At 44.5% G+C, this 25,651-nt stretch overlaps 1 protein-coding gene across 2 annotated transcripts in view; it reads right to left on the minus strand.

Annotated features, from left to right (window-relative positions):
• The window catches only part of Trappc10 (trafficking protein particle complex subunit 10), a 62,476-nt gene that overhangs the window by 26,489 nt on the left and 10,336 nt on the right, over nt 1-25,651 (minus strand). Inside the window, exons 2-7 of one of the 2 annotated variants that reach the window (XM_051187019.1) lie at nt 20,509-20,590; nt 17,218-17,353; nt 11,500-11,696; nt 8,958-9,153; nt 5,900-6,011; nt 2,669-2,916 (exon numbers count right to left, since the gene is read on the minus strand). In XM_051187019.1, the coding sequence (XP_051042976.1) occupies nt 2,669-2,916; nt 5,900-6,011; nt 8,958-9,153; nt 11,500-11,696; nt 17,218-17,353; nt 20,509-20,590 (971 nt within the window). The remainder of the gene's footprint in view (nt 1-2,668; nt 2,917-5,899; nt 6,012-8,957; nt 9,154-11,499; nt 11,697-17,217; nt 17,354-20,508; nt 20,591-25,651) is intronic. The other variant, XM_051187020.1, reaches the window with a different exon arrangement.

A 25,651-nucleotide genomic window follows, 5' to 3' on the forward strand; every position in this document is an offset into this window, starting at 1 on the left:
GCGCATATACAATTTTCAGTTACATAACTTTAAAACCTTATTAAGAAAAGCCTATGGGAACTTGAGAGTTGGCTCAGAAGTTAAAAGCACTTACTGCTCTTTCAGATGATCCAGGTTCAATTCCCAGAACTCACATGGTAGTTCATGACCCAAATAACTCTAGTCCTAGGTATCCAATGCTCTCTTTTGGCCTCCAAGGGCACCAAGCTTATATGTGGTCCACAGACCTACATGCAAGCAAACACTACATAGAATATAAACAAAAATGCCTATGAAAAGCTGTCACCTGGCTTAGCACGAGGCCTGGCTACATCTGTATAGAAGGATGGAGAGGTGCACCAGGACCTCAGGTGACTTTATGGTCACACTAACAACAGAATGTTCAACAAAGCAGAAAGGACATCAATGACATTCAATAGCGACAGTTGAACATTTGACAACAGATCAAAGAGGTGTTAGAATTAAAGAATTCCTGTAGCTTAGGCAGATGCACACTGGGACACACATGACAGACTCTACACAACATCTCGAGTTTGCCTGGAGCATCATCACAACTGGTGACAGCCCCAAGAAGGCCTCTGGACTGCAAAAGTACATATCTTTTACAATCAACTCTAAGTTTCACCTTCCCCCAATCTGTGAAACAGAAATATGCCACCACTGATGACTGACATGATTTATCTTGTAGCTGATAACTTAGTTTTGGTGACCATGCTACTTGGATCTACTTAAAGTGAAACGTTAGTAAATTCTGCACTGGTGCCATGTGATGGCCACCTTGTGCTCATGAGACAGACTCCCAACAGCCTCCTTTCAGAACCCCTGAGCCCAGACAGTAAAGAATCTTGAAGGGCCTCAAGAACTAGGGGTGCCTTCGGGGTTGCTGTAGATGACAGCACAGCCAGTTTCTGAAGGGTGAGATTACTCACTTGCATCCTAGCACAGAAAAAGCTCCCTTCACAGTCGCACAGCTTTCATCAGAAGCAGGCCACACTCAGGGCTCACTAAGACCCTACAAGAGCATGCCTCAGGATGGCAGTATCCTCACCTTCCACACTACGGTGAAAAGGGAAGTTCTTCACTAAGAGGCATCATCACTACAGGCTGCAAGTCTGTGAGTCTAAGTGACCATGCCATCTCCCCTGAACACACAGGAGAAAGAAAGACTCCTGGAGCAGGACTGCACAGAGAACCACTCACTACAGCAGAGTCCCTCCACCAGTGTCATCACAGGTGTCCAGGAGAATCATGTTTCACCATGGAGAATTATTTTTCCTACTTACTTGATTACATATAAGAAAAATAATTTGGAAAAAAATAATTGGGTAAAAAGAAGGAGGGGGTACCATGGAGATGGAAAGAGGGGGTACCATGGAGATGGCTTAATGGGTGAGATTGCTTCCATTCAAAGCCTGAGGCCTGCATTCAAACCCCCAGTATCCACATAAAAATCCAGGCATGGCTGCACATGATGCAGCCTCAGGAATGGAGGGTGTGGGATAGAGACAGTTAGATCCTGGGAGCTCACTGACCAGTCACCCTAACCAAAATGGTGAATTTCTGGTTTGGTGAGAGGCCTGTATTATTATTATTCATTAATATTATTATTGTATTTTATGTAAAAGAGTGTCTTGTTCTGTCTGTCTGTATATCTAAACACCACATGTGTGCATGGTGCCCAACAAGGCCAGAAGAGGGCACTGGATCTCTTGGAACTAGAGTTATAGATGGTAAAGAGCTACGTGTGGGTCCTGAGAATCAAACCTGTGTCTTCTGGGAGAACAGCCAGAGCTTTTAACTGTGGAGCCATCATCTCTCCAGCCACAAGAGACTCTGTCTTAAAGAAATACAGTGGAGAGCAATAGGTATACAACCACAACATGCACTCTCCTCACACACGTCCACGAAATGCCTTAAGTTTTTAAGATTATTTCAAAGACACGCTAGGCCTGTCATTTAGGGTATATATATATATGTTACGTACTATGAAATACTACCTTACCAACATTTTAGCTAATGGAGCAAACTTATACCTATGTCCTGAATCTAAGAGTCTCCCACAGGCTTATGTTTTGAACTATCCTCCAGCTGGCAGCACTACCTGGGAGACTGTGTTACCTTTAGTAGATGGGGTCCAGCTGGTAGAGTAGGTCACTAGGGGAAACTGGCCCCCAGGTCTGGCTTGTTCTGTTCCCGATTCTGAGATGTGAGGAGCCTCCACCAGACTCTCTCACTGTCACAGTGCATGAGCCAAAAGTATTTCCTGTAAGTTGATTCAGGCAGTTGTTCACAGCAAGGGCAATGTAACTGATGTGTTATCTCTCTTGGGAAGTGTGCAGCAGGTCATGGGATGACGTGCCCCTGGGCGAAGGTTATGTAGCAATATCCTATGGCTCTACGAAAGGAACTTTGTAGGTCTCAACTGAGAAATGTTTGCACATGTGAATTTTCTGGGTGAAGAGGTCTCTGAACCACCAACTTACTAAAGCGTGCATGACTCCAGGCAGGGAAGAGATCAGTATCCCCTAGGTGAATTATCCTCTAAAGGGATTAAGACATTTCTATCACCACAGGACACAATCAACCCCTCTCTGACACTCTCTGGCTTCCTCACACATACACAAGGTCTCATGCTTCCCAGGGTACGTGGAGAGAAGAGCCAACTCACTTCTAAGAGCTTCAGTTCCTGCACACAGCTGTGCAGCAGCTCCAGGGCACGCTGAGCCACCTCCCACGGCCGCTGCAGGAAGAGGAGCAAGGTGCACTGGCGGGAGAATAGGTAGCTTCGCAGGTCCAGCAGTGTGGCTTCTTGCCTCTGTATCAACTCACGCTTCTCCATGTCTATGGGCTTGCGGAGCACCAGTCCATTCCAGCTCTTCACTGGCTGGCAGAAAAAAGTCAGCCAGTTGGCACCATCTAAATAAACACACATCATGAAAGATGTGGACTGGAGGCACTTCACCTAACACTCCTACCCAGTCCCAGGACCTCCATGTCTCATGCAGGAGCAGGCACCTTTCCAACCAACTCCCACTGGACTCCTGCTCCACCAATCAGCTGGTGCTTTGAGATGGGGTGGCTCCCATAAACACACTCACTTGGATTATGGCATTGGTGGCTAAATACAGTACATAGCATCCTACCACGCCCAAGAGGTCCTGTATAGGTAAAGCTACCTTGATGCTCACAAGCTGAAGAACATCAATAATCCCAGTGAGAAGCACTGGGCTGCCTTACCTGCCTGACCATCTGGTACTTGTCTTACTCACTTGTAATTCCTCCTACCAGCTCCCTGAGTGGAGGTACTAGATGCCAGGATGAAGAAACAGGGAGGAGGGTGCAAGCAACCAGAGAAAAGGCACTTCCTGTCAGCTTCTCAACAAGGTCCCCAAGTCTAAGTTATAGCCTTGATACTAAATATGATATGGGGCTGGAAAGATGGCTCAGCGGTTAAAAGCAATTGCTATTCTTCCAGAGGACCCAGTTTCAAATCCCAGCACCCACAGGGCAGCTCACAGCTGTCTATAACTTCAGTTCCAGATGATACAACACCTTCACACAGACATACATAAAGGCAAAACACCAATGTTCATAAAACACAAATAAATAATTATATTTAAACAATCTATAATAAAAGTTATTTCATCTGTATGATTTAACCTCACAACCACTCCATGCTCAACCTAGTGACTGACATCATTTGGCAGATCACCTGTCAACCATAGCTTATGGCCTCCCTGATCACAACCACTATGATCATCTAAGTGAAACTGCTGTATCAAGCCTGGGTGACACTACACAGGCAGTTTCCATTGTCCAACTGGGTGTTTTATGGTCATTGTCATGCTCTACTCAGGCCTCTGGGAAAATGACACCTCCCAAGCAGGGTGGTGTCAGCCATCCCTTTCCTCAAACCCCCTTCCATGCCCATGACTACTCCTTCTGCAAATGAAGCTCATTTCAGTCATATTCACAAGGGCCGCCCATGAAGGCAGGATTCTGACTTGCTCCTAACTGCATCCAGAGCTGTGCCTGGGGACCAGGTGGCCCTCCAGAAGCCTACAATGAAGTAATCCTTTCATTCAACTACAAAACTTGGTCAGGGCTTATTCTTAGATTTTTAAATTGTCCATGCATTTATTTGTAAATGTAAGACAAACAAATAAATTGTGTGAAATGTAAAAACAATTTTATATTTAAGAGAGGTGTATCTATCATAAGGATATGTAACATAAAAATAAATGTGAGAGGGGCTGGGGAAATGGTTCAGTGGTTAAGATCACTGGTTGCTCTTCCAAAGGATGCAGGTTCAATTCCCAGTACCTACATGGCAGCTTACAACTGTCTGTAACTCCTGTTCCAGGAGATCTGGCATCCTTGCACAGATATAGATTCAGGCAAAACACCAATGCACATAAAAAATAAATAAATAAATAAATAAATCCTTAAATAAATAAATGTGAGAAATAGTTTACATTTCTAATTCCTTTGGTAATAGATTGGTATCTGAATATTAGCAGAGTAAGACACCTGAACTATTTAAGGATTGGTCTGGAGCAGGGTCAATGAGAGACACTTTCAGAACCATCTCAGAATTAGAACAGGCCCGGGTAAGTTGACTGTCCCCATAACTCACCATTCTGCAGGTTCTCAGCTGGTGCTACAGTCCCTGGACATCACTGCTTCCTTCAGACACACTGACCACTGACAAGGGTCTTAAAAACATGTCTAGCTTAGCCTGGGGATCGGGAGGGCAAGCAGAAAACAACCCAAGGTGTAGTACCAGGGGACATCTGCACAGACTCTTAGGAGAAAGCTCAAATACTGTGCATCCTTTAATAGAAACAGCTGGGCACTGAGTTGGGCAGCTTAGAGAGATGTCATGACAGTGTTAACAAGAAAGAAAAAGTGTTTCAACAAGGACTAGAGAGATGGCTCAGTGGTTAAGAGTGCTTGCTGCTCTTGCAGAGGACCTGAGTGCAGTTCCCAGCACCCACATCAGGTTGGTTCACAATTTGCCAGCTCCAGGGAATCCAACGCCTTCTGGCTTCCTTATTATTTTGTTGTTTTCAAGACAGGGTTTCTCTGTGTAAGCTCTGGCTGTCTTAGAACTCACTTTATAGACCAGGCTGTCCTCAAACTCAAGAGATCTGCCTGCTTCTGCCTCCCAAGTGCTGGAATTAAAGGCATGTGCTACCACCACCCAGACAGTTCTTTTACTTTTGTGTATATGTGTGTACCTATTTGTTGGATCACACACATACACACATATACACAAGAGATCATTGTTGGGTATCTTCAACTACTCTCTTATTTTTTTAGGGCAGGTTCTCTCACTGAACCCAGAAATTGCTGAATGGGTACAGTAGCTGAGCAGTGAGGCCCTGCCACAGGACTACAAGCATGCACCACCACATTCAGCCTTTGATGAGTTCTGGGGTTCGAAATCAAGTCCTTATGTTTAACTGAGTGTGTTGCAGTACACTGACTAACTCCCCAGCTTTCATTTATTTTCTTTTTATGTGTTTTCATTGTGCTAACTTTGCAATTTGAAATGAAGAATTTAGAACCACTTGAGCACTTGAAAGATCAATGGCGATACTGTGATGATGTCATAGTAAACTCACAGAAGGAACTCTGAGGGCTGCAGAGAAGGATTTCTACTCTCCTCAGAAACTATGTAACCTGAAAGTAGATCTGTAAACACTTTTACTACTTGAGATTCCTCTAAAAGTGACAGTGACTAATTCTTAATTATCTCTCATTTTACTTCCAACAGGAATGAGAGTACCTTTTATAATTTACGTAAACAACAGGAAATAATTGCAGGACAAACTAGCTGAAATGAAAAGTAGGGCAAGAGCTGAGCAACAGCTTGGTGGTTGAAACATCTACTCACCCCCAGCCCCAAAGTTGACCACATACTGTGAGAACAGGGCATCCAGCTCATCGTACTGTACCAGGGCATCTTCAAATTGCTGCAGCATCTCAAAGACAAAGGCAAGCTCCTCCTGTCACCAAAAACACCAATCAGCTCCTGAAGCCACATCGGTTGTGGAGAGCAGACAGTACTGTGAAAGATGCTGGGCCAATGGTTACCACCACATCAGTACCCACTCACACAGGTCTAGCCTTCCAGCAGCACTGCACACAGCTGACCACAGTGATACCCATTTCAGTGTTATCTGGCCTCTCATTCTTCCAGACACACAGCAGTCTCTTTTCTTGAGCTAGAATGTTGACTCTTCCTCCTAATCTCCACACAGCTTCCTCGTTGGCCTCTCACAGGCTGTTTGTGTCCCTGTTCTGACAGGCTTCTACTTGAGGCCCTAGCACTCCTGACTCCTGGCTGTTGATGCCTTCCTTCTCCACTCTGATCAGTAGATTTACAGTAGATTAATCAAAGTGATGTGTGGACATCTCCCTGGCACTGATGTGTGCAGCACAAACAGCTGCTTAGTATTTGTTAAATGAAAGAATGGACAGAGATAGCCAGGGGTGACTTTTTTCCTGATTTCCATCACTGTAATTAAATTTTGCTTTATTGTAAAAGTAAAAGCCAGAGAGGACCAAACACATCTGAATAAATCTACACTGATGTACTCATCCACCTCCTATGGTTATAATCTTTGGCCTGGAGTCCCATATGGCACTCACTGGAAAGGGATCAGGAACACAGATGGAACCCACGGCCCACTTCAGATCCAGATTCCAGCCTCATTAGCTCTCCCAGTTGCAGCTGGGTTGACCAGAAGTCTGGGCCTCGGGGTCCTCATCTGGCTGCTTATCTGGATAATAAAGGTTCCCTATGGAGAGTTTCTGTATGAGGACTAAACTCCCATCTGCAAATGCAGCACACTCCTGGCACAGTAACTAGGCTGTGAGTTCAGCTGTTATCCTGTAACCCAGAGGGAAGTTGCAGGGAAGCAGCTGTCTTGACCTTCGAAGTCCAGGACCCCCTCCAGTTCTGTGTCTTGCTGCCTCTGCAAATACTGCTGGACAGTACCTCAGAGACACTGCTAGATTCTTCTGACTTTTCCTTCTCCTTCCCTTTCCCTTCCATCCCCTTCCTTTCCTTTCTTTCTTTCTTTTTTTTTTTTTTTTTTTTTTTTTTTTTTGTCAAGTGCTTTGCAGGCTGAACAATGCAGTAAATTTATCTTTTTCAATTGTAATATTTGATTTTCCTTTCAAGATAGGCTCTCATTATTTGGTCCAGGTGGCTGGCTTCAAAATTGTGATATTCCTGTCTCCAGTCTCTCTAATACTAGGATTACATGCCTGGCTGGTCTGCACCAGCTTAACTATATATCAGTGTAAAATACATCCACACTAAGTACAAGCAACATCCATAACCTTTTCATCCCCTCAAGTTGCAGATCAGTCACTATTATACAACTTGACCATCCCCTCCATGGCCTTGGTAACCTCTCTTCATGGCCTGTGTGTGAAATAGGCTGCTCCAGGAAGCTTGTCTAGGCATGCAGCACACAATGTCCTCAAGCCATGGCATGGCATATGTTGGGCTCTTTCCCCCCATTCACTCCATGGTTGCTTTCTTGCTTTTAATCTGAACTTTTAGACTTACAGAAATGTTGCCAAGAAAACAGTGGTTTGTTCAGAATTCTTAGTCAGCTTCCTGCCATATTAACACCTCATGTAACTGTAGTACCAGTCTCAAATTCTGAAATCAATGTTTGCACAATACTATTAACTAGACAGCCCTTACTTGAATTTCATCCATGCACCTAACTCTTCTTACTTTATGTATATGGTGTTTCACTTGCATGTATGTCTATGTATGCAGTGTATGCAGTGATCAAGGAGGCCAGAAGAAGGTGTCAGTTCCTCTTGGAGGTAGTTACAGACAGTTTCAAGCTGCCAGGCAGGTGCTGAAAATTAAATCCAGGCCCTCTACAAGAGCAGCCAGTGTTCTTAACTGCTGAGCCATCTCTCCAGTCCCTGAATCTAACTCTTCATCAATCCACCCACTCTTCTACCCATTTATCATCTATCTATCCACCCACCTATGCATCCATGTATCCATCCAAGTACCCATCTATTCATCCATCCATCCACCCTTCCATTATGGATGGTTCAAACTGACCTCCACCCTACTCCAGGCAATTTGTCTTCACCTAGCCATTCCCCTTCCTCATCTGTAATTCCAAGACTAAGTTAATAAGCTTAAAAAGTGAGGAGACAGGGCCATCAGAAAGATGTCTACAATCACAGAGAACAATAAGCACAGTCAAATCTCCTCACAAGTGCTAAACCTCCCTAATTCCCTTAGATACTTCAGAATAAGAAATAAAATCAATTTCTAAGCAGAGTGGGTCTTTTATTATTTCTTCAGCAATGAGTATGACTGACATCTAAACATGACACTTATGCTTTTTCATCAAAAGATGATGAAGAAAAGCAGACATCCCAAGAGCAAGATCCCAGTCCCTGTGCTGCTACAGCTCTGCATCACACGGAACCTCCATACTCACATCCCTTCTATGCACCCACAAATTTTCCCCTTCAAAAACAAAAGGCTGATTGTAAGCAACAATTTCAAAAGTCTAAATAATTTGGTGAATTCCAGTAAAGAGCCAGCTATACACAATCCTTTACTGGAGCCAGGGGATGTTCCCAGAAACCCTCCCTCAACCACAGTCTGGACAACAGTGAACCAGCACATCCATATTAGTCATTCCCAATGCTGGCACCCCTGTCTAACTCACAGCAGACTTTAGAAGTTCCTGGTCCAAATAAAACAAAGATGAGCCCAATGACCAGAATGACCAGAACAAGGTAGGGCAGTATTGAGCTGTGAGGCAGCAGGAGACCTACAGAACTCATGGTCATCTGCTTACAATGGGAACGCCCACTCTGTGCTAGCTACATGGTCGACTCAGAAAGCCACTAGGAACTAGCCTGAGAGCTGCCTCATACAGTCAAGAGGGTGCCAGTACCTGAACCATGAAGTATTCACAGAAGCTCCAGCCTGGCTCTGTTCTTTTCTCCCTCAAGGTCCGCATGTCATCTTCAAACTTGCCCAGGTTTTTGGTGAAAGACATGAGCAGCAGCGTCCTGAGTTTGGTCAGGAAGGCATTCCAGGATTCCTGAGTTCTAGAAGAGTCCTTCAAGGGGTCAGACAGCACAACACACCTGCAAAGACATGAAGGGCAGTCTGGGAAAACCTCCTTCCCAAATTCCCCTCTGCCTCTCCTGCTTTCCTTCTTCAATCAGTGAAAACCATCAGGGAGTGGCCAAAGCAGTTCATTGCTGCTTGGGCAGGAAGCACCGCAAAAGGTTCAAGGAAAGTCTGCAATAGAATGGATAAGAGTCAGGGTGGGACTAAAAAGGAGTGAACCCTGCAAGGCTGGTTGTGATACAGGAGCCACACTATTCTAAGTTCCCAACCCTTGTTCTCACATGCCTTACAAACTCTACCAGCTCTTTATAGCAACAGAATGAAACTAAGATACTTCATCTTGGGATGGGAGGACCACAGCCCAACTGCAGGACTGGGCTTCAACTCTCCTTACTCCAGTCAGAGTCACTGAGGATGCCATGTCCTTCTTGTCCCTCTAACACTCTCTTATTCACCTGACATCTTTTCCACACTGAACCCACTCCACTGCTCACTGAAGTACATCCTGGGAGACCCCTGCAGGGAGCCCTAACCCTCCCCGTAGATATGCTTCTATCACCACACTACAGCTCAGTAAGGACAATATTAAGATACAGGACATAAACAGATGACAGACAGGTGTGATGCAATTTAACTGCAAGGAGACTGTGCCCATGGTGCATATAAACCTAAACTTAAACGATTTTAAATCCTTGATGCAATGGGCATCAACAGTCCTTAAGAAAAATTGTATCAAGTTGCTAGCAAACAGCAAAATGAACCAACTCTGTGCTCCAACACATCCTCTCAGGGAACAGCAGCCTTCATGCAACCACCAAAAAGGTAAGGCAACACAGAAAAGCTGTCACTCCCCTAACCTACCCAGGAGGCACTGATCCCTCACAGAGGAAAAGAGTGCAGGGCCAGCCCCCTGAAGTCATCTCCCAACAAGAGCTGCTATCCACCCGCCAGTTCAGTACTTATCCTAAGGCACTCCAGGAGCTGCAGCTGCCAACAACCTTGCTGAATAGCAGCAGTTTCCTGTAGTCCCCACCCTGCAGGAATGGAAATCTACAACATCGCTAATGAGGTAGGGCTTTCCTTCAGCAGCCCTCTGCCTACCCATCAGTCCCCACACTGTATTACACTATAATTTCCTTATTCCTTCCTTGTTAGACCTTTCAACTCCCTAGATCTCTAGGTCATCATCTGTTTGCATTACTCAGGAAGGTAGGGCCTAGCACAGCTACTGATGTAAGAAATGAAGACTGACCAGGAGGCCAGCTGTGTCTCTCAGGTCACAGAATACCAGAGCAGGTGCTAACAGGGGCACATGGAGGAGGAGTGACAAGGAGGACCTCATACACTGATGCTACCACCATCACAAACAATCACTGAGTCAACATCTGACTCAGCAGCATTTTGCCAAAGGTTTGAAGAATGCACAGAACCTATAACCAAACAATTTCCCTTTAAGGGGTTTATCCTAAGGAAATAGTTAAGAACATTCATAGTATCTGAGCTGGAGGGATGTGCACAATGTTGTTTATAATAACAGTAAGTAAACAAGAGCCCAACAGTTCTGGAGATTTCTATAAATAACATGTGGCTTATTAATGTAATGTACTATTATGTTCCTACATATAGTCATAATGGCACAGGGATACACAGTTCATGGAAAACTCACAATATATTGACAACAGTATGCATCAATGTTGCACAGAGGATGATAATGCTCTAAAGACACACAGAGGAAAACACTCTGCCCTAGGCTGCTTTCCCACTTACTTTATACAGCCTGCACTTCCTGGCCCATCCTGTCCCCAGAGCATCTCCTTCAGGCCCCCAAAACAGGCTGGTTATACTCCTATAGGCTCTTATGGGAACCTTCCACTGGTGGTAGTGACCATGGAAATGACAACCTGTAACACCAGGGAAGGGTTCAGGTTCCAGTGCCAAACTGTGAGACCCACCTGTGGTTAGCATATGGCCAACTGGGCACAGCAGTGCTAAAGAGAGAGGAAGTTCAAGCAGGCACAGATGGGCAGTAAGCCACTGTAATGAAGGGATGAAGTTGGTGTTTTGCAACTTCCTCCCAGGAACTTTTAACAAATGGACTATAAACAGAGAAATGTGTGTCCCACAGTTAAAAAGCTGTTTAGGGAATTCTGTAACTATTCAAGGACTGATCTTCCCCAGGGTCACTTGACCCAGAAGCCTTTCCCTCTAGGCTACACACTTGGAGATGACCGGCTAGGCCAGGAACTGTAGAGGACAGATGGAGTGGGTGGTGCCCAGCACTCCTCTGTAGCTTTCTAGACTAGCTGAGTTAATGGTTATCACTGACATTAACCAAAGGGAGTAAAATGCAAGACACTTACCTGTCACTCTGTTTATTACAAAAGTCATTTCTTATTTTGTCCACAATAGAAGTTCGGGGAAGGATGTTGGTTTTGTTTTTTTTCTTGGCATCATTTTCAACTACCACTATTAACCAGTCCACAGAGCTATGAGCTTTCAGAACATTCTGCCACTTGGTGAGATCGTCTTTTACCGTAGCTTTGTACACTTCAGTATCCTAAAAATAAATAAGTCACTGTGAAGGCAAGCCCCCCAATGCACAGGGTATCAATAACAAAGCGGCACTAGCCACAGCATGTTAATACACCAGGGCAGCCAGAGAGTGACTGGAGTGGAGAAAAGCCCAGAGGTCTGAGCCTAAGTGCCATGCTCAGTTTTATACCTACCCCAGCCCCAGCATGTTCTGGCATACAAAGGCATGAGATACAGCACCCCAGCCTGAAGGTCAAGGAGGTCATCCTGGGTGACACTGTCCACAAATAAGGAGGAGCTTTGGTCAGGGTTCTATGCCCAAGCTCCATAAGGCTGACACTGTCATGGGTCCAACCAGGAACCTAGCCTCCCAAGCTGCCCTGTAGCCCTCTGGGAGCCCTAGGGTCCTGATCCAACCTCAATAACCCTTGAATTCTTCACATAAGAGCCAAGAGAAGACCACCTCAGTTCCTTCAAACTGCCCCAGTTCACAGGGGCGCAGAAGCTGCTCAATTCAGTCAGTTCTGCTTCCCTCTCCCAGGACTAACCCAGGTGGTCAAAGAAGGCACCTCCCCCCCATCAGTCAAGGCGCCACAGCAGATTTCCTCTTGTTGGCTATTCTTCATCACCCCTATGTACCATACTCACAATCCCATTTACACTTAGAAAAGCCAAAACCAAGATGCAAGGATTGGCTTCTATGAAGCAGTTGTCTAGCATATGCCCTGAGTTCAAAAACAACAAAACTTAACCCCACAAAATTTTGAGTTAACACATTTAGAAACAGCTATTGTTTAAATACACACACCCCTTTTAATGCACACAATTTATTTGTTTTTTATCTTATGTGAATGGATGGGTGTTTAACTGCATGTTTGCCAGTGTACTATATTATATGTGTCTCGTACCAGAAGACAGTGTTAGATTCCCTAGCACTGAAGTTACAGATGGTTATGAGCCACCTTGTCGGTGCTGGGATCAGGAGGCACAACCAGTGTTCTTAATCACTGAGCCATCTCTACAAGCCCTCCCCTCTACTTTAACAGTTCTCCCTCACTGTCTTTGGACTTCCAGCCATTCTTCATGCTGATTTTACTGGCTCATCAAAAAAATCTTCTGTTTTCAGGCCTGGGAAATGGTTCAGCAAGTTAAAGCACTTGCCACCAAGCTGGTGATCTGAGTCTGACCCTTAGGATATATATGGTAGAGAGAGCCAGCTCTTAAAAGTTGTCCTTTATCCTCCTTACCCATGCAGTGACACTTGTGTGCAGTGACACACACACACACACACACACACACACACACACACACACACACTACACCAACCAATCAATCAATCCCTTTCAGTCCCCCTTTTAACTTAAACCACTAGGGAATCCCAAAGGCAGTACTTGCAATTTTTTTTCATAGCATTCAAAAACTATGTTCTGGTTTAAATGAGAAATAAATACAACCCAGAAAGATCTTTTACTTAAGACTGGAGGAAAAACCAATGTACAAAAACATACATGTGATGCAAAGACATACATGTAACTAAACATGCATACACATAAAATAAAAATAGAATCTTAGAAAAAAATGACAGGCAGGCAAAGCATTCAGAATATAACATCTATAATAAGTAGGAAAATCAAACAACAGAAAGAGCCCAGGATGGCAGAGGATAGAGCCAAAAGTGGACAGTGGAAGACTGAAGTCATGCTGGCAGGAAGCAGGATAGCACAGCAACTTAGACATAGGACGACAATGAGTTCTAGAACAAAAACCACACAAGCAGACTAACAATGCAGAAGAGAGATATGTGACCACCAAGACAAGCAGCTGTGGTTATCCACACTGAACAGAGAAATGCCGGGTCCAGTGCATCTCCACAGGGCTGTGGCATTCACTTATCACCTGTCACTCTCCATCCCCACCTCCCAGAAAGGGAGAAACACTTTAACAATATTTGGAGAAATGACAACATTTTCCAAAATTTGATAAAAATAATAAATTCATAAAGCCAAAATTCTAAATAGATGTATTAAAAAAATCTCAGAAAACACTGTAATTACCCCATTAAAAACAATGATCAAAAAAAAAAAAAAAGTATTTGAAAGAGCCAATTGGAAAAAAGATGATTTGTGCACAAAGCAATGGAAACAAGCTGAAATATTTCTCATGGGAAACAATAGAAACCAAAAGTCAGGGACCAGCATCTTCAAGAAATTCTAGAAAATGAACTGGAGAGATAGGTAAGTTGTTAAGAGCACTTACTGCTCTTGTAGGAGACCTGGGTCTGAGTCCTAGCACACACATGGCAGCTTACAACCACCTGTAACTCCAGTTCCAGGGGAATCTAAGGTTCTGACCTCTGCAAGCTCCTGCACATAGGTGATGTACATGCATACACTCACACATACACACAAAATAACGAAGCTGCAGCAGCTCTGGAAAGAAAAAGACACACAGCTGGAAAACTACAGTTCCCTACCCTGTAAAAATATCCTCCAAAAATGAAGCAAAATGATGACTTTTTCATACATTAGAGCAGAAAGAACTGAACACACAGAGATCTTCAGTGTGAAAATACCATTGAAGAAACCCTCCAGGCAGAGGGTATGTACACAATCAAAGATGCAGCTACTAAGAGCACCCAATGGAAACCTGTCTGGGAACAGTGAAGGGCAGGTCTTCCTGTTTATAACCACTCTGGACTTTCTAAAATTGAAATAGTAATGAAGTATCATGAGGTTGTCAGGGAGTAGGGACCAATACCAGAACAGTAAGTCTATAGTTTACCTTCCAAGACTATAGGAAGTCTTTGAAGTCAGTGACACCCTCTGTCAACTTGCTCCAAATGACCTCTTACAATAAACAATCAAGACTCAGGTGGAAATGGTACTTGTATCAACCCTAACCCTGAATTGGATCCCTAGGACCCACATAGTGGAACAGAAACTGATGCCCAAAAGGTGTCCTCTGACCTCCATGTATGTGCCATGGAACAGTCACCACATACACACACACACACACACACACACACACTCACACACACTCACACACACTCACACTCTACCACTCTGGAGGCTAAGGCAGGGCTGCAAGTCTGAGGTTAACATAGCATGAACTGCGTAGAGAAAGCTTGTTTCAGAAACAAAAACCAAAGCAAAAAAGGGAAAAGCATGCTCCTTATTGGATAATTTTAATTAAAAGTGAACACCATTTACAATGACCACAAGAACTAAACTAAACTAAACAGGGATGGGAGAATTGGACAATGCAAAGACGTTATGACTAAGACCATATAGAAGAACAAATTATATGAAAGTAGAAATTAATGGGGTAGAAACAGGCTAATAGTAAATCAGATTAATAAATTAAAATTGTGGATTTCTGATTAACTAACCTAATCAAGGAAAGAAAGCAGAGACACCAAAGTAAGAACTGAGAACCAGGAGTCCAGATCTGAATGGACTACTTGGTGCAGTTCAATGGAAACAATTTAAAACCTAACTAAGATGCGTAACTTCTAAGCAAAGCATAGTCTATCAAAACAAACAAATGTCTGAAATAGACCAATTTCATGGACGGGAATCCAGGAAGGTTTCCAAGGAAGTTCTCACAGGAAGATAGCTGTCTCAATCTCACACTTGGAATACCCACAGCTCCAATGCAACGTAAAGAGTTTCAGCAAGAGAAGGTAAATGGAAACTTCTAAGTCTTTTATAACTCAAAAATTATATTGAGGGGCTAAAGAGACGGCTCAGAGGTTAAGAGCATTTGTTGCTCTACAAGACCTGGATGGCCTGGATGGTTTCCCAGAACCCACATGGCAACTCACAACCATCCTTAATTCAAGTTCCAAGGCACCCAAAGCCCCCTTCTGTCCTCTGTGGACACCAAACAAGCATGTAGTGCACATATGTATATACATGCAGGCAACACACTCAAATACATAAAATAAAAATAAATGGTATCAGTACTTAAGCCTCATAAAGACAGCACAAAACAAAAGCTACAGATCAACCTTGTATGAACAGACATTCCCCAGTATCATGCTGAGAAAACAAGGCTGGGCAAGAGGGACCTACACCAGGACTACAGGTCTGTTCTGATAGGAGAAACATGCCTAGGGCTCAGTACACTCGTAGATACACAAGAAATTGTGGAGTTACCTCTACCATGTCTAAAAAGGCCTTCAGGAAAATTAACTTACATTCCTAGCGTAAACTCTTGAGAAAATGGGAGTAGATGCTGTTTACTCCACATGGGCATGGGCCTCTGTCCTACTGGAGAAAAGCTAAGGACATCCACAAGGTCAGGCTAAGGCAGAGGTAGCTATGACTTCTAAATACCAGAGAAATAATTCTACCATCAGAACTGAAAAAGTAGACCTCTCTCTGTCTCTGTCTCTCTCTCTGTACATCACATGATCTGGATTTGGGGGCCAAGAAAATCAACAATAAAATTAATGCATATAATCAAAGAGATCACTAGGGTTAATATGAATATAAATCAACAAGGTTCCACATACAAAAATGAAAACACATGTAATGAAGCTCCACTCACAATCCCAGAAAAAAAAAAAAAAGTAATACACTTGGGCTGAGCTGCATCTCAGTATTACACACTTGCCTAGCAAAAGCAAAGCCTTGGACTTGATTTACAGCACTACAAAAAAACCAAATAAAGTAAAAATAAATCTGACATTATGAATGAAGGGTTATGGAGGGAAACGTTCACAGGCATAGCCATCCTATCTATAAGACAGCTTCTGGCTACATCTGGGGTTTGAACTCCAAGAGGGCTCCCAAGGTATTATCAGGTCCATACTATGTATATATGGTTAAGAGTAGATCTTTCCTTTTCAAGCTCTGGGAAAGGCCAGGTAGAGGCCCTGTGTGGCCATCCTCAGAAAGAAACATAAATTCCCAGTCTCTAGTAGACAACATCTCACACTCACCCCCATATCCCATGTGACTTCCTGAGAAACAATACATGGGGCAAAGCACAGGTGCAACCAGGCACAAGCCTCCAGAGTCCCATCTTATTCGAGTTGCCAAACACTGCTGCAGCCTCAAGTGCAGACTGAAATCCCAGAGGAAACAGCTTCTGTACTTGCACACTGCTAAGTGCTTATTTTATTACTTAGACCGGAAGAAATAACTCTCAGAACTTCCCCTTAGTTCATGGGCAGGAGAATCCTATCTGAGCTCATGAAAACACAATTACAACACACAAGTGAAAACTACAATGCCAAGCAGAGTAATGAATGGGGCCTACCAAGTAAAGCCAGTCCTGGGGTGGGGACAAAAGGATTATGACAACACAAGATGAACAAGTTCAAGCTGATTAAACCCTACAGCTGCCAGGGCTCACAGTCACAACCATGCTACAGTCAAGGATTCCCCAGGAAAGCCACAATTGGGTGAAGCAGAAACACAGAGATAACACCACTTGTCTGAGGAACCAAGATAATACAATACCGAGACCACACAGTCCCACACAGTTGATCATGAGGTCACACTTCCACTCGACAGGCCTCTGCCCCAGCCAGTACTTACACAGCACTCCGTCCAGTAGATGTGGAGGAAGGGGAAGGTGAGCAGGGCTTTGTTCCCTTCTTTGGGCAGCAGCTCCTCCTTGAACTGAACAAAGTTGGATTCCAGGTGAATCATCTTTGGAGCTCGGCCATAGGACCTAAAACAGTTTTTAAAAGTAACTAAGAGAAAAACAATAATACAGATGGCAGAGTAGGTCTGTGACAACACAGAAGTCATTCATGTCTAGGACCTCAAAAACATCCTACTCATGAATTAAAACTGGCCAGAAATCCTGCATGGATTATTACAAACAGCTCTCACATCAAAGCCCCCTCTCCAGAAGGCCTTTCATTTATTCAAAAACACCAGGCACAGCAGCTCCAGCAGTCTGAGCAAAGCTCCCATGCACTTGTAAGAATGGCACACCTACAGGGAATTCTACCCTGGCTCACTCTAAAAAAATGAAGACAAGATCCCAAGGGTCAAAAGTATGGAAAGTTATTTATATTCTCAAAAGTCCTAATGCTTTTGTGATCTACTGAATTACTGGTGGAAAAGAGCAGATTTTTGTTTGCAAAGCTCAAATTAAGAGTGACACAAGCCTCCCTTTTAACCCAAGGAAGCACCAGAGGCCACCTGAGCTCATCTACACTTGAGAAGCTGCTGCTGCTTTCTGTAACACATCTTTCCCATGATGCTCTTTATTTAAAAACAGAGGCTGTACATTCACATTGGGTTTTCCATTTATAAGCTCTCTACTGCCTGTCTTCTGTGAGATTAACCAAATTTCCCTTTTGCATTGTTTTGTTCTGCTAGTTTCAAAGTTCACAATCTATTTCTGTTCTGCTATTGATTTCATTTTTACTTTAAACCCTCTGAGCTTCACACATCACTTGAGCTAAATGAACTTTTTAATTCAGAGGTGGAAGCTTCATTGGAGTTCTTCCTTGAGTTACCCCAGAGAGGCTAGGATGTTTCTCATCTCCTAACAGCCTAGAGACATTTCTGCTTCCAGCAGGGCTTGTGACCAAATCCAATAGGCTCCACATGGCTGACTGTGGTGGCTCTTGTTCAAATGCCTGGACATGAGGCCCTGGAGTCCTGCACAGAAGGAACCTCCAGGCCTCAACAGATGTGACCAGGAGCCACTGCCACTGTTCAGAGGAGGTGGGGCTCTGAGGCATAAGAGGCCAGCTCTGACTTCTCCCTTGCCTTCCAAGATTCTACACTCTGTCACTCATTACAGACCTTGGAGGACTTGTGAGTCCTCCAAACCTCCTGTGTGGAGACCTAGTCCATATTTCACTGGTGCTGAGACAGCCCTCTGTGTAGCAGTGCACATAATAGCCCCATTTTAGAAATGGAGTAGGCTGCCACTGAGGAACAGGCTCATACTTAGGCAATCAAGGGCTCTCATCAGAAGCCATGCCACAATCTCAGAATTCCTGGCCTCCAGAATCATAAGTCAAATAAACTTCCGCTCACACAAATATCTCAGCCCATAATGTTCTTTAAAAGCTCCATCTCTGTGAATATTTGCAAGTTAGTCCTTTACTCTCACTGACTGGGGCTCCAGGAAAGGGAAGAAATAAATCCACGTTGTTTCTGTTTTATTTTTCCCCACAATCTTCTCTTTTGCTTAATGAACACATTTCTTCTCATCTTTAGAAACGCTGAATAAAGTACTTATTTGACATCCTTTACAGAGCACACCATTTCTTCAGGGATTAACCACCCCTTCCCAATATCAATCTGCTCAACTGTTTTCTTCCTTTAACAGCATCAGGACTTTTCAAATGTTGAAAAATTTTTCCCAAAGAGCACTCTCCAGCACTGTGTATTTGTTATATTATTAGTGGCTAAATGAGACATCATACTCAGTCACAAAAATACTAGACACTCACTAGAGAGCCAGGGTAAGACACTCCCTATACCACACTAATCTTTCATGTGAGTAGGGTAAAGTGGGCAATCTGAAAGAAGATGAGCATAAGAGTCAGACCTGCACCAATATGCACACCAATGGGAAACTTTAAATGCTCTGACTAAAATTAGGTCATCTGAACCAGCCAGTCAAAGCCCACAATTTCTACAAGCGATAGCTAGATTATCAGGACAATTTCCCAATCAATGATTTTGTCTGGGGGGAAAAAAAAATCACTAAGCAACACCCCTCCCCCATCCTACGTCTCCCCTGCCATCCTGTGCACACACAGACACAGACACACACACACGGGTAGGATTAACAGGAGTAAGTTACTTAGCTAACTTTGACCTTCACCTTCTTTCTATTCTTCACACTAATTTCCAAGTAACACCTTTCTCTATAGAACAGTATGAGGATAGTTGTGGGGGCACAAATCTGTACTCTCAGCACCTAGGAAACAAGGGCATTACAAGTCTAAAGCCAGCATGGTCTACACAGTGAGCTCCAGACCAGCCGAAAATATAAAGTGAGAATGTGGAGAGGAAAAACAGAGGATGGGGGCACACAGGGACCCAGGTGAAGAGAGACTCTGGTAACACAGCTGTAGCCCATAGCTTTTACCTGCAAGTAGATGCTAAGAGTACTGTTTCCTCTGTAAATACCTTACACTTTTAGGTACTCATTAGCCCGGGGGGGGGGTGTATATCATCATTTCTACACAATAGATCTCCACTCAAAGAACTGATATTCAATGTCTAAAACAACAACTCCCATCCAGGACAAGTGGGATAGACAGGCCAAGTACGCAGATGTTTAAGTCAAGAGGATCACAGGGCCTGCCTAAGCTACAATACAAGTTCAAGTTTACCTTGGGAAACTCAGTGAGAGGCTGTTTCAAAATACAAAGTAAAAAGAGGGCTGGGACTTCAGCTCAGTAGAAGAGGACTTGCCTAGTATGTGCCAGTCCCTGGGTGCGGGTACAGTACCCAGTACTGTGCAAAAAGAAAACAATCAAGAGCTAGGAGTGATGGTCCAGCCTGTAACCCTAGTGTGCTATTTATTACATGGTGGCATGAGGAATACAAGTTGGAGGTCGGGCTTGGTTGCAAAGCAAGTTCAAGGCCGGCATGAAGTACCTAACAAGATTCTATCTCAAAAAAAAAAAAAAAAAATGTTTTTTTTCCATGATGAGGTTAGGAAAGTCAAGCCCTGGGTCCAATCCCCAGCACCACAAACACAAAAACAAAAATAGTGCAAAGAGCCAGCCCTAAGGTCAGGGGCCGCTCTGCCCTGTGGCCTGCACTTCAGGACAGAGGCCTTTACTGTTCCACTTGCTCACAGAGCACCTGAACTACACGGAGGGTCCAGCCCAAACAACGCCATACCTCCTCCATTCCATCGGTTCTCTTGGAAGCTGCTGGGAAAGTGTCGGGTAAATAGAGGTAAATAAGTTCTGATCTCCAGCACCTACAACAAGAACAAAGTGAAATCCAGTTATGTCATTTTAAGATAGACACAGAAGTATACTCTAAATGTTTACAATGTTGATATTCCTAGGCAATTTTATATTCAGTAGAGCAGATGGAAAAGCAAGGCTCTTTTGGGCCTAAATTTAAGTGACTAGTTTCAGGAACCCAGCACTTATCCTGCGTGGTTGAACAGGACCCCTCACAGAGGCTCCACAAGGAGCCATGGCTCTCACAGAGGATGAGGTTGGCCTAGGAAGCAGCTCGGCCCAGTCTCCTGGGCTCTGTGGCCACTGCTTTTTAATACCACAAAGGAGCCAAAAACTCCATACAAGCAAGCTAGCTTCAAAGTGAAGAGGTCCTTCTGCCCCAACACAGTCACTCAGAGCTAACAGCACTGAGACACACCAGCTCCATGTGATCACACAGGGCACCCACACCCCAGCCAAGAGGGGAAAATAAATATGACCCCAACTCTGACTGGGTACTTAATCTATGAGCCCCTGACCCTGGTGAAGTTAGAGGTTAGCAGGTAAGGGCATAAGGTGACCTGGGAAGATACATATGTCTGACTTCACACTGGTGCTCACCATGACATCCAGCTTACATCCTAACTTCAACAGAACTGAAAAGTCCATTTGGCTCTCCTGAAATGACAACAAACTAGAAAGAAACTGTTTACTACAGACAACTAAACTGTTATACCCAGGGTCCTCTTTAAGAGAAAACACTCTCCTAACTGCCTTTATTGATTTTAAAGAGGAGATTGGGAATTGATGTGAGCCATTATCACAGTTGCTTATTTTGCCATCATGAGCCAAAAACAGATCTTAAAGATTATACTGCAGTATCAAATTTCTGGGGAAATACATGGTGTATCTGGGCACCTGGAAGTGGTGGCTAGTGTGGTGCTGGAAGGCTGACTGCCTGTCCTGACTAACATAACAGCATATGCCTGCATTTATGTTTCTTGTGCCATGTGCACTAGACAGGAAAGAGAAAGTACAGCTCCCCAGCAGGGTCAAGGTGTGGCTAAGTGTACACACACACACACACACACACACACACACACACACGCACGCACAGCCTGGCAGGAGCCATTACAAGGCTGTTGTGGTTTTCTTCCTGCTCATTTACTTGTTAGTCATCTCAGAAATCAGTAAAGAAATCCCCAAGCCATTCTCCACAGGAAACAACTGCACAGAAAGGCCTGCAAGTGCAGCGTGGACAACAACCCTTCCTTCATTCTGTAACTGACTAGCCTTTACCTATGACTTGATTCAGTATTGGGGTTATGCACCTGCCATGTACAGAGGTATCATGTTACACCATAGATTTAACCTGCAATAACACCTAGTTTCCACTCCTATCAGGAAATGAGTTTTGTCTTCCAAAATCCAAATGTCTCTCAAGTCCTAACACAGCACCTCAGAATGGAGCCTCATTAAATGGTCAGGCCTTTGGAATTGGTGACTGAGTTGGAACTACATCTTAAAGGCAGGCCCTAATCCATCCTAACAGTGTTGATGAGAAGAAAAACAATGTAGGCTCAAGGAGCCCCTAGGGACATGAGCACAGAGGGAATGGCCCTCACAAGGCAGGGAGAGGAGGTTTAGAGCCTAGCCTGGCACCATTGATCCTGGACACTCACCCTCCACCTGGGCAGTGGTCTTTTGTTCTGGCAAGCCCTAGTGCCCCTCCCTTTGATAAGAAGGGCAGAGCCTTCTGAGCCACTGAAGCTCTGCAATAAATGAGCAAGAGCAGAAATAAGGACCGAGGAGATAACTCAGTGTGTGTTTGCCCCATAAACATAGGACCTGAGTTCTGCCCCTAGAACCCATGGTGAAAGGCTGTCATGGCACAGGCTTATAATTTCACCTGGGGAAACAGATGGTCCCTGAGGCCTACTGGCCACCAGTGTTCTAGGCCAGGTGATAAACTGTCTCAAAAAACAAGGGGAATGACACCTGAAGCTGACCTCTGACCTCCATGTACAGAGATGCACACTTACCCAAGTATATCTGCACGCGCGCGCACACACACACACACACACACACACACACACACACACAAAGAATATGAAGGCAAGCCATCATAAGTTTCTCAGAACACATAGCCATTACTAATTACTATAGTCTCATGTATTTTATATCAGAAACGAGAGGTGCTTCCCCCAGCACCTTCAGGAAAGTGTTGAAATTTTCCAAAGAAGTCAATCTCTACTCACAGGGGAGGAGATTAAATAACATTTCTTTCTAGATTCCTGAAGCAGTTCACAAGAAAGAAGTGTCTCTGGGTCATGAAGGCCTGGCTCAGAGCAACTTTCTCAGAGAAGCAGGCTGTGACAGGCAGACCAGTTGCTCCTGAAACAGCTACTGAAGCAGTTTTCAAGAACCCTGCCCAGAAAACTCGGTCCTACTGTCCTGACTCAAGAAGCTATGAAAAGGGCCAACTTGGACCATTTATTAGGAGGACTTATTAAATTAATGTGCAAGGTTATGTGAAACACTTGCAAGGTTATATGAAACACTACCATGAGCAAAGTCTCCTTCCCTGTGGACCCCAGTGCTCGGAGCTGACTGGTAAGATGGTCAGGAGGCTGAGGTCGGGGAGTACAGAGACCTGACTGATGGAACAGACCAGTCCACAGGTAGCTAGCTATAGGGGTGTGTTGATCACTCTAGTCTGCTCCCTCTAAGCACAGAGGGACCAGACTAACCGGCAAGTGCCAAAGCCCCCATTCAGTTAGAGTAAGGAGTGGCATGAGATGGCTGTGTCCTGTACAAGGGTGGGTACTGCCTCAGTGTGCTGCTTGAACCACCAAGAGCCCCAGGGCGCAGAAAAGAAAACTGACAGCAGGAAAGGCAGAGCTCAGACATCTATGGATACAAGCTACACTTGAGGCTACCGCAAGAGCCCATGCAACTTAACTCAGTACACTCAGAAAAGGAGGGCTAGTCATACTCGGGTAGGGCCAGACGGGGCTAGAAGCACAACAGACAGTATCTCTTCTATCTCTTCTCATCAAACTAGGTGCCCCCATCACCCAGGCGACAGCAGGACACCCTAGATGGGGTTCACAGACAGCAGAAAGCACACCTCACAGCTCTGAGGCAACAGCCCAAGAACAGAGGCACTGTTGGGTGAGGGCTCCTAGTCCTCCTTGTCTAGGAACCTCCAGAGGTGGCAAGTGGGAGAAAGAAGTTCTTGGGCTCTTTGACAAGAACATTAATAACCTTTGGAGGGATGATTCTGACCCAGCACAACTAGAATTTCAAGCCAGTCTGTGAAGGATGGGCACTGTACAGACAGGAACTGAGGTGGGATGGGGGGGAGAGGAGTAGCGGTAGTACTTCCCAGCAGGCCATGGTCAAGTAGCTGGTAAGGGTCAAAAAGGCCTGGCACACACTCACCAGGACCAGCACTTGGACCTGGGAGACTTGTGTTATGAGGAAGATCTCCAGGAAGACCCCTAGTGCTCACTGACATTGCCATCTCTCAGTAAAAATGGAGAAATAGGAGCAATGGACAGCTCCGCTACTTATGAGAGAGCTGTCCTTGCTCTTGCCAGCCACTTCTTGTACTAAAGGTCAGATGTGATCTGGGGCCACTGTTCTCCACAGCACTCAGTGGGGAGCAGGCTCTAGCTAAATTATGGGGCTGGAGGCACTTTGCCAGGACTAAGATTCAGATTACCAAAGAGCCCGGCCACCAATGAGGCTAAACTGAGAGAATCCTCCAAGAAAGGCCCTAGGGTTCCATTTCTGAACAAAAGAGTCTAAAGAAATGCATACTGTACTAATGCTTGCTGTCTATAGGCTTTCAGAAATAGCTGTTTCCTGTCACAGAGAGAACAAGAGCTGCAGTCCAGAAAGAGGCAGCTCCCATTTTGGCTGAACACCTCTCTGAACACCTAACTAAGCATGCATGCTCTTGACCCAACAGCCAACACACATTAATCTGTCCTCAACAGCATTTGCTAAGAGAGACCTTCAAATGGAGAGTACAACACCCAAGGACACAGGCTGGGAAATCACCTCAGCCTGCTCAACAACTCCTAGTAGATTTGCTGTAACACACACAATGTCAACACTATAATTTTAAAAAAAGTCACTAATAAAACCTCACACTGGGAGCTGTCACAGGGAAATCTAGTATTAAACATATAACCAGCCCCAGTGGTCCTTCAGTGACCCTGAGCCTTCATCACTGGCTGTCACTATGCCTGTCCTATCTAGCCTTCCTTCTGACCCCTACTCTGATCCCTGCATTTCCACCTCCAAATTCTCATCCACACAGGCATGCCATATATGTCCACATATGCATGCACAGGCACACACAGGCATAAGAGTGCACATCCTAACACAAGTGCTTTCCCCCAGTTCCTGCTCTATGTGACAATCACTTCCCTCAGAAGGAGTGACGAGAGGGAACACAGTATGGTGCCTTAGGAGTTACAATCTTTATGCTGTGAAGGTTTGAAGAAAAGGAAATGCAACTGACACATAAATACCAGCCCCAAGACACAAAGTGCCAAGGTCTTTTTCTGTACACACCAACACCATTTAACTACAGAGACAGCAGTCACCTTCAACAACCCACTGAACCCAGACTAATCTGGAAACTTTAGAATCTATAAAGGAAAACACTGGATAACTGCATCTCGATGGAAGATCATGAAAAGCCTCTGTAAATGGTAGTTTTTAACATAAACGTTACTGTTATTATGTGTGTGTTATGTGTACATATGAGCACATATGCCACAATATGCACATTGAAGTCAAAGGACAACTTGCTCTTCTTCTCCCTTTAATAGATTCTGGAAACTGAACTCATATCATTGAGCTTACATAGTAACATAGTAAGTGCTTTACCTGAGGAGCCATCTTGAGGGCTCCAGTTTTTTTTATTGTTTGGTTTTTTCCAGATAGGGCTTCTTTGTGTATCTCTGGCTGTCCTGGAACTCACTCTATAGACCAGGCTGGCCTCAAACACAGAGATCTACCTGCCTCTGCCTCCCAAGTGCTGGAATTAAGTCGTGAGTCACAGGAGCATTGTGGCT

This window comes from Phodopus roborovskii, unplaced genomic scaffold, assembly GCF_943737965.1.
Source record: "Phodopus roborovskii unplaced genomic scaffold, PHOROB, whole genome shotgun sequence".
In the NCBI taxonomy this organism is placed as follows: Eukaryota; Metazoa; Chordata; class Mammalia; order Rodentia; family Cricetidae; genus Phodopus; species Phodopus roborovskii.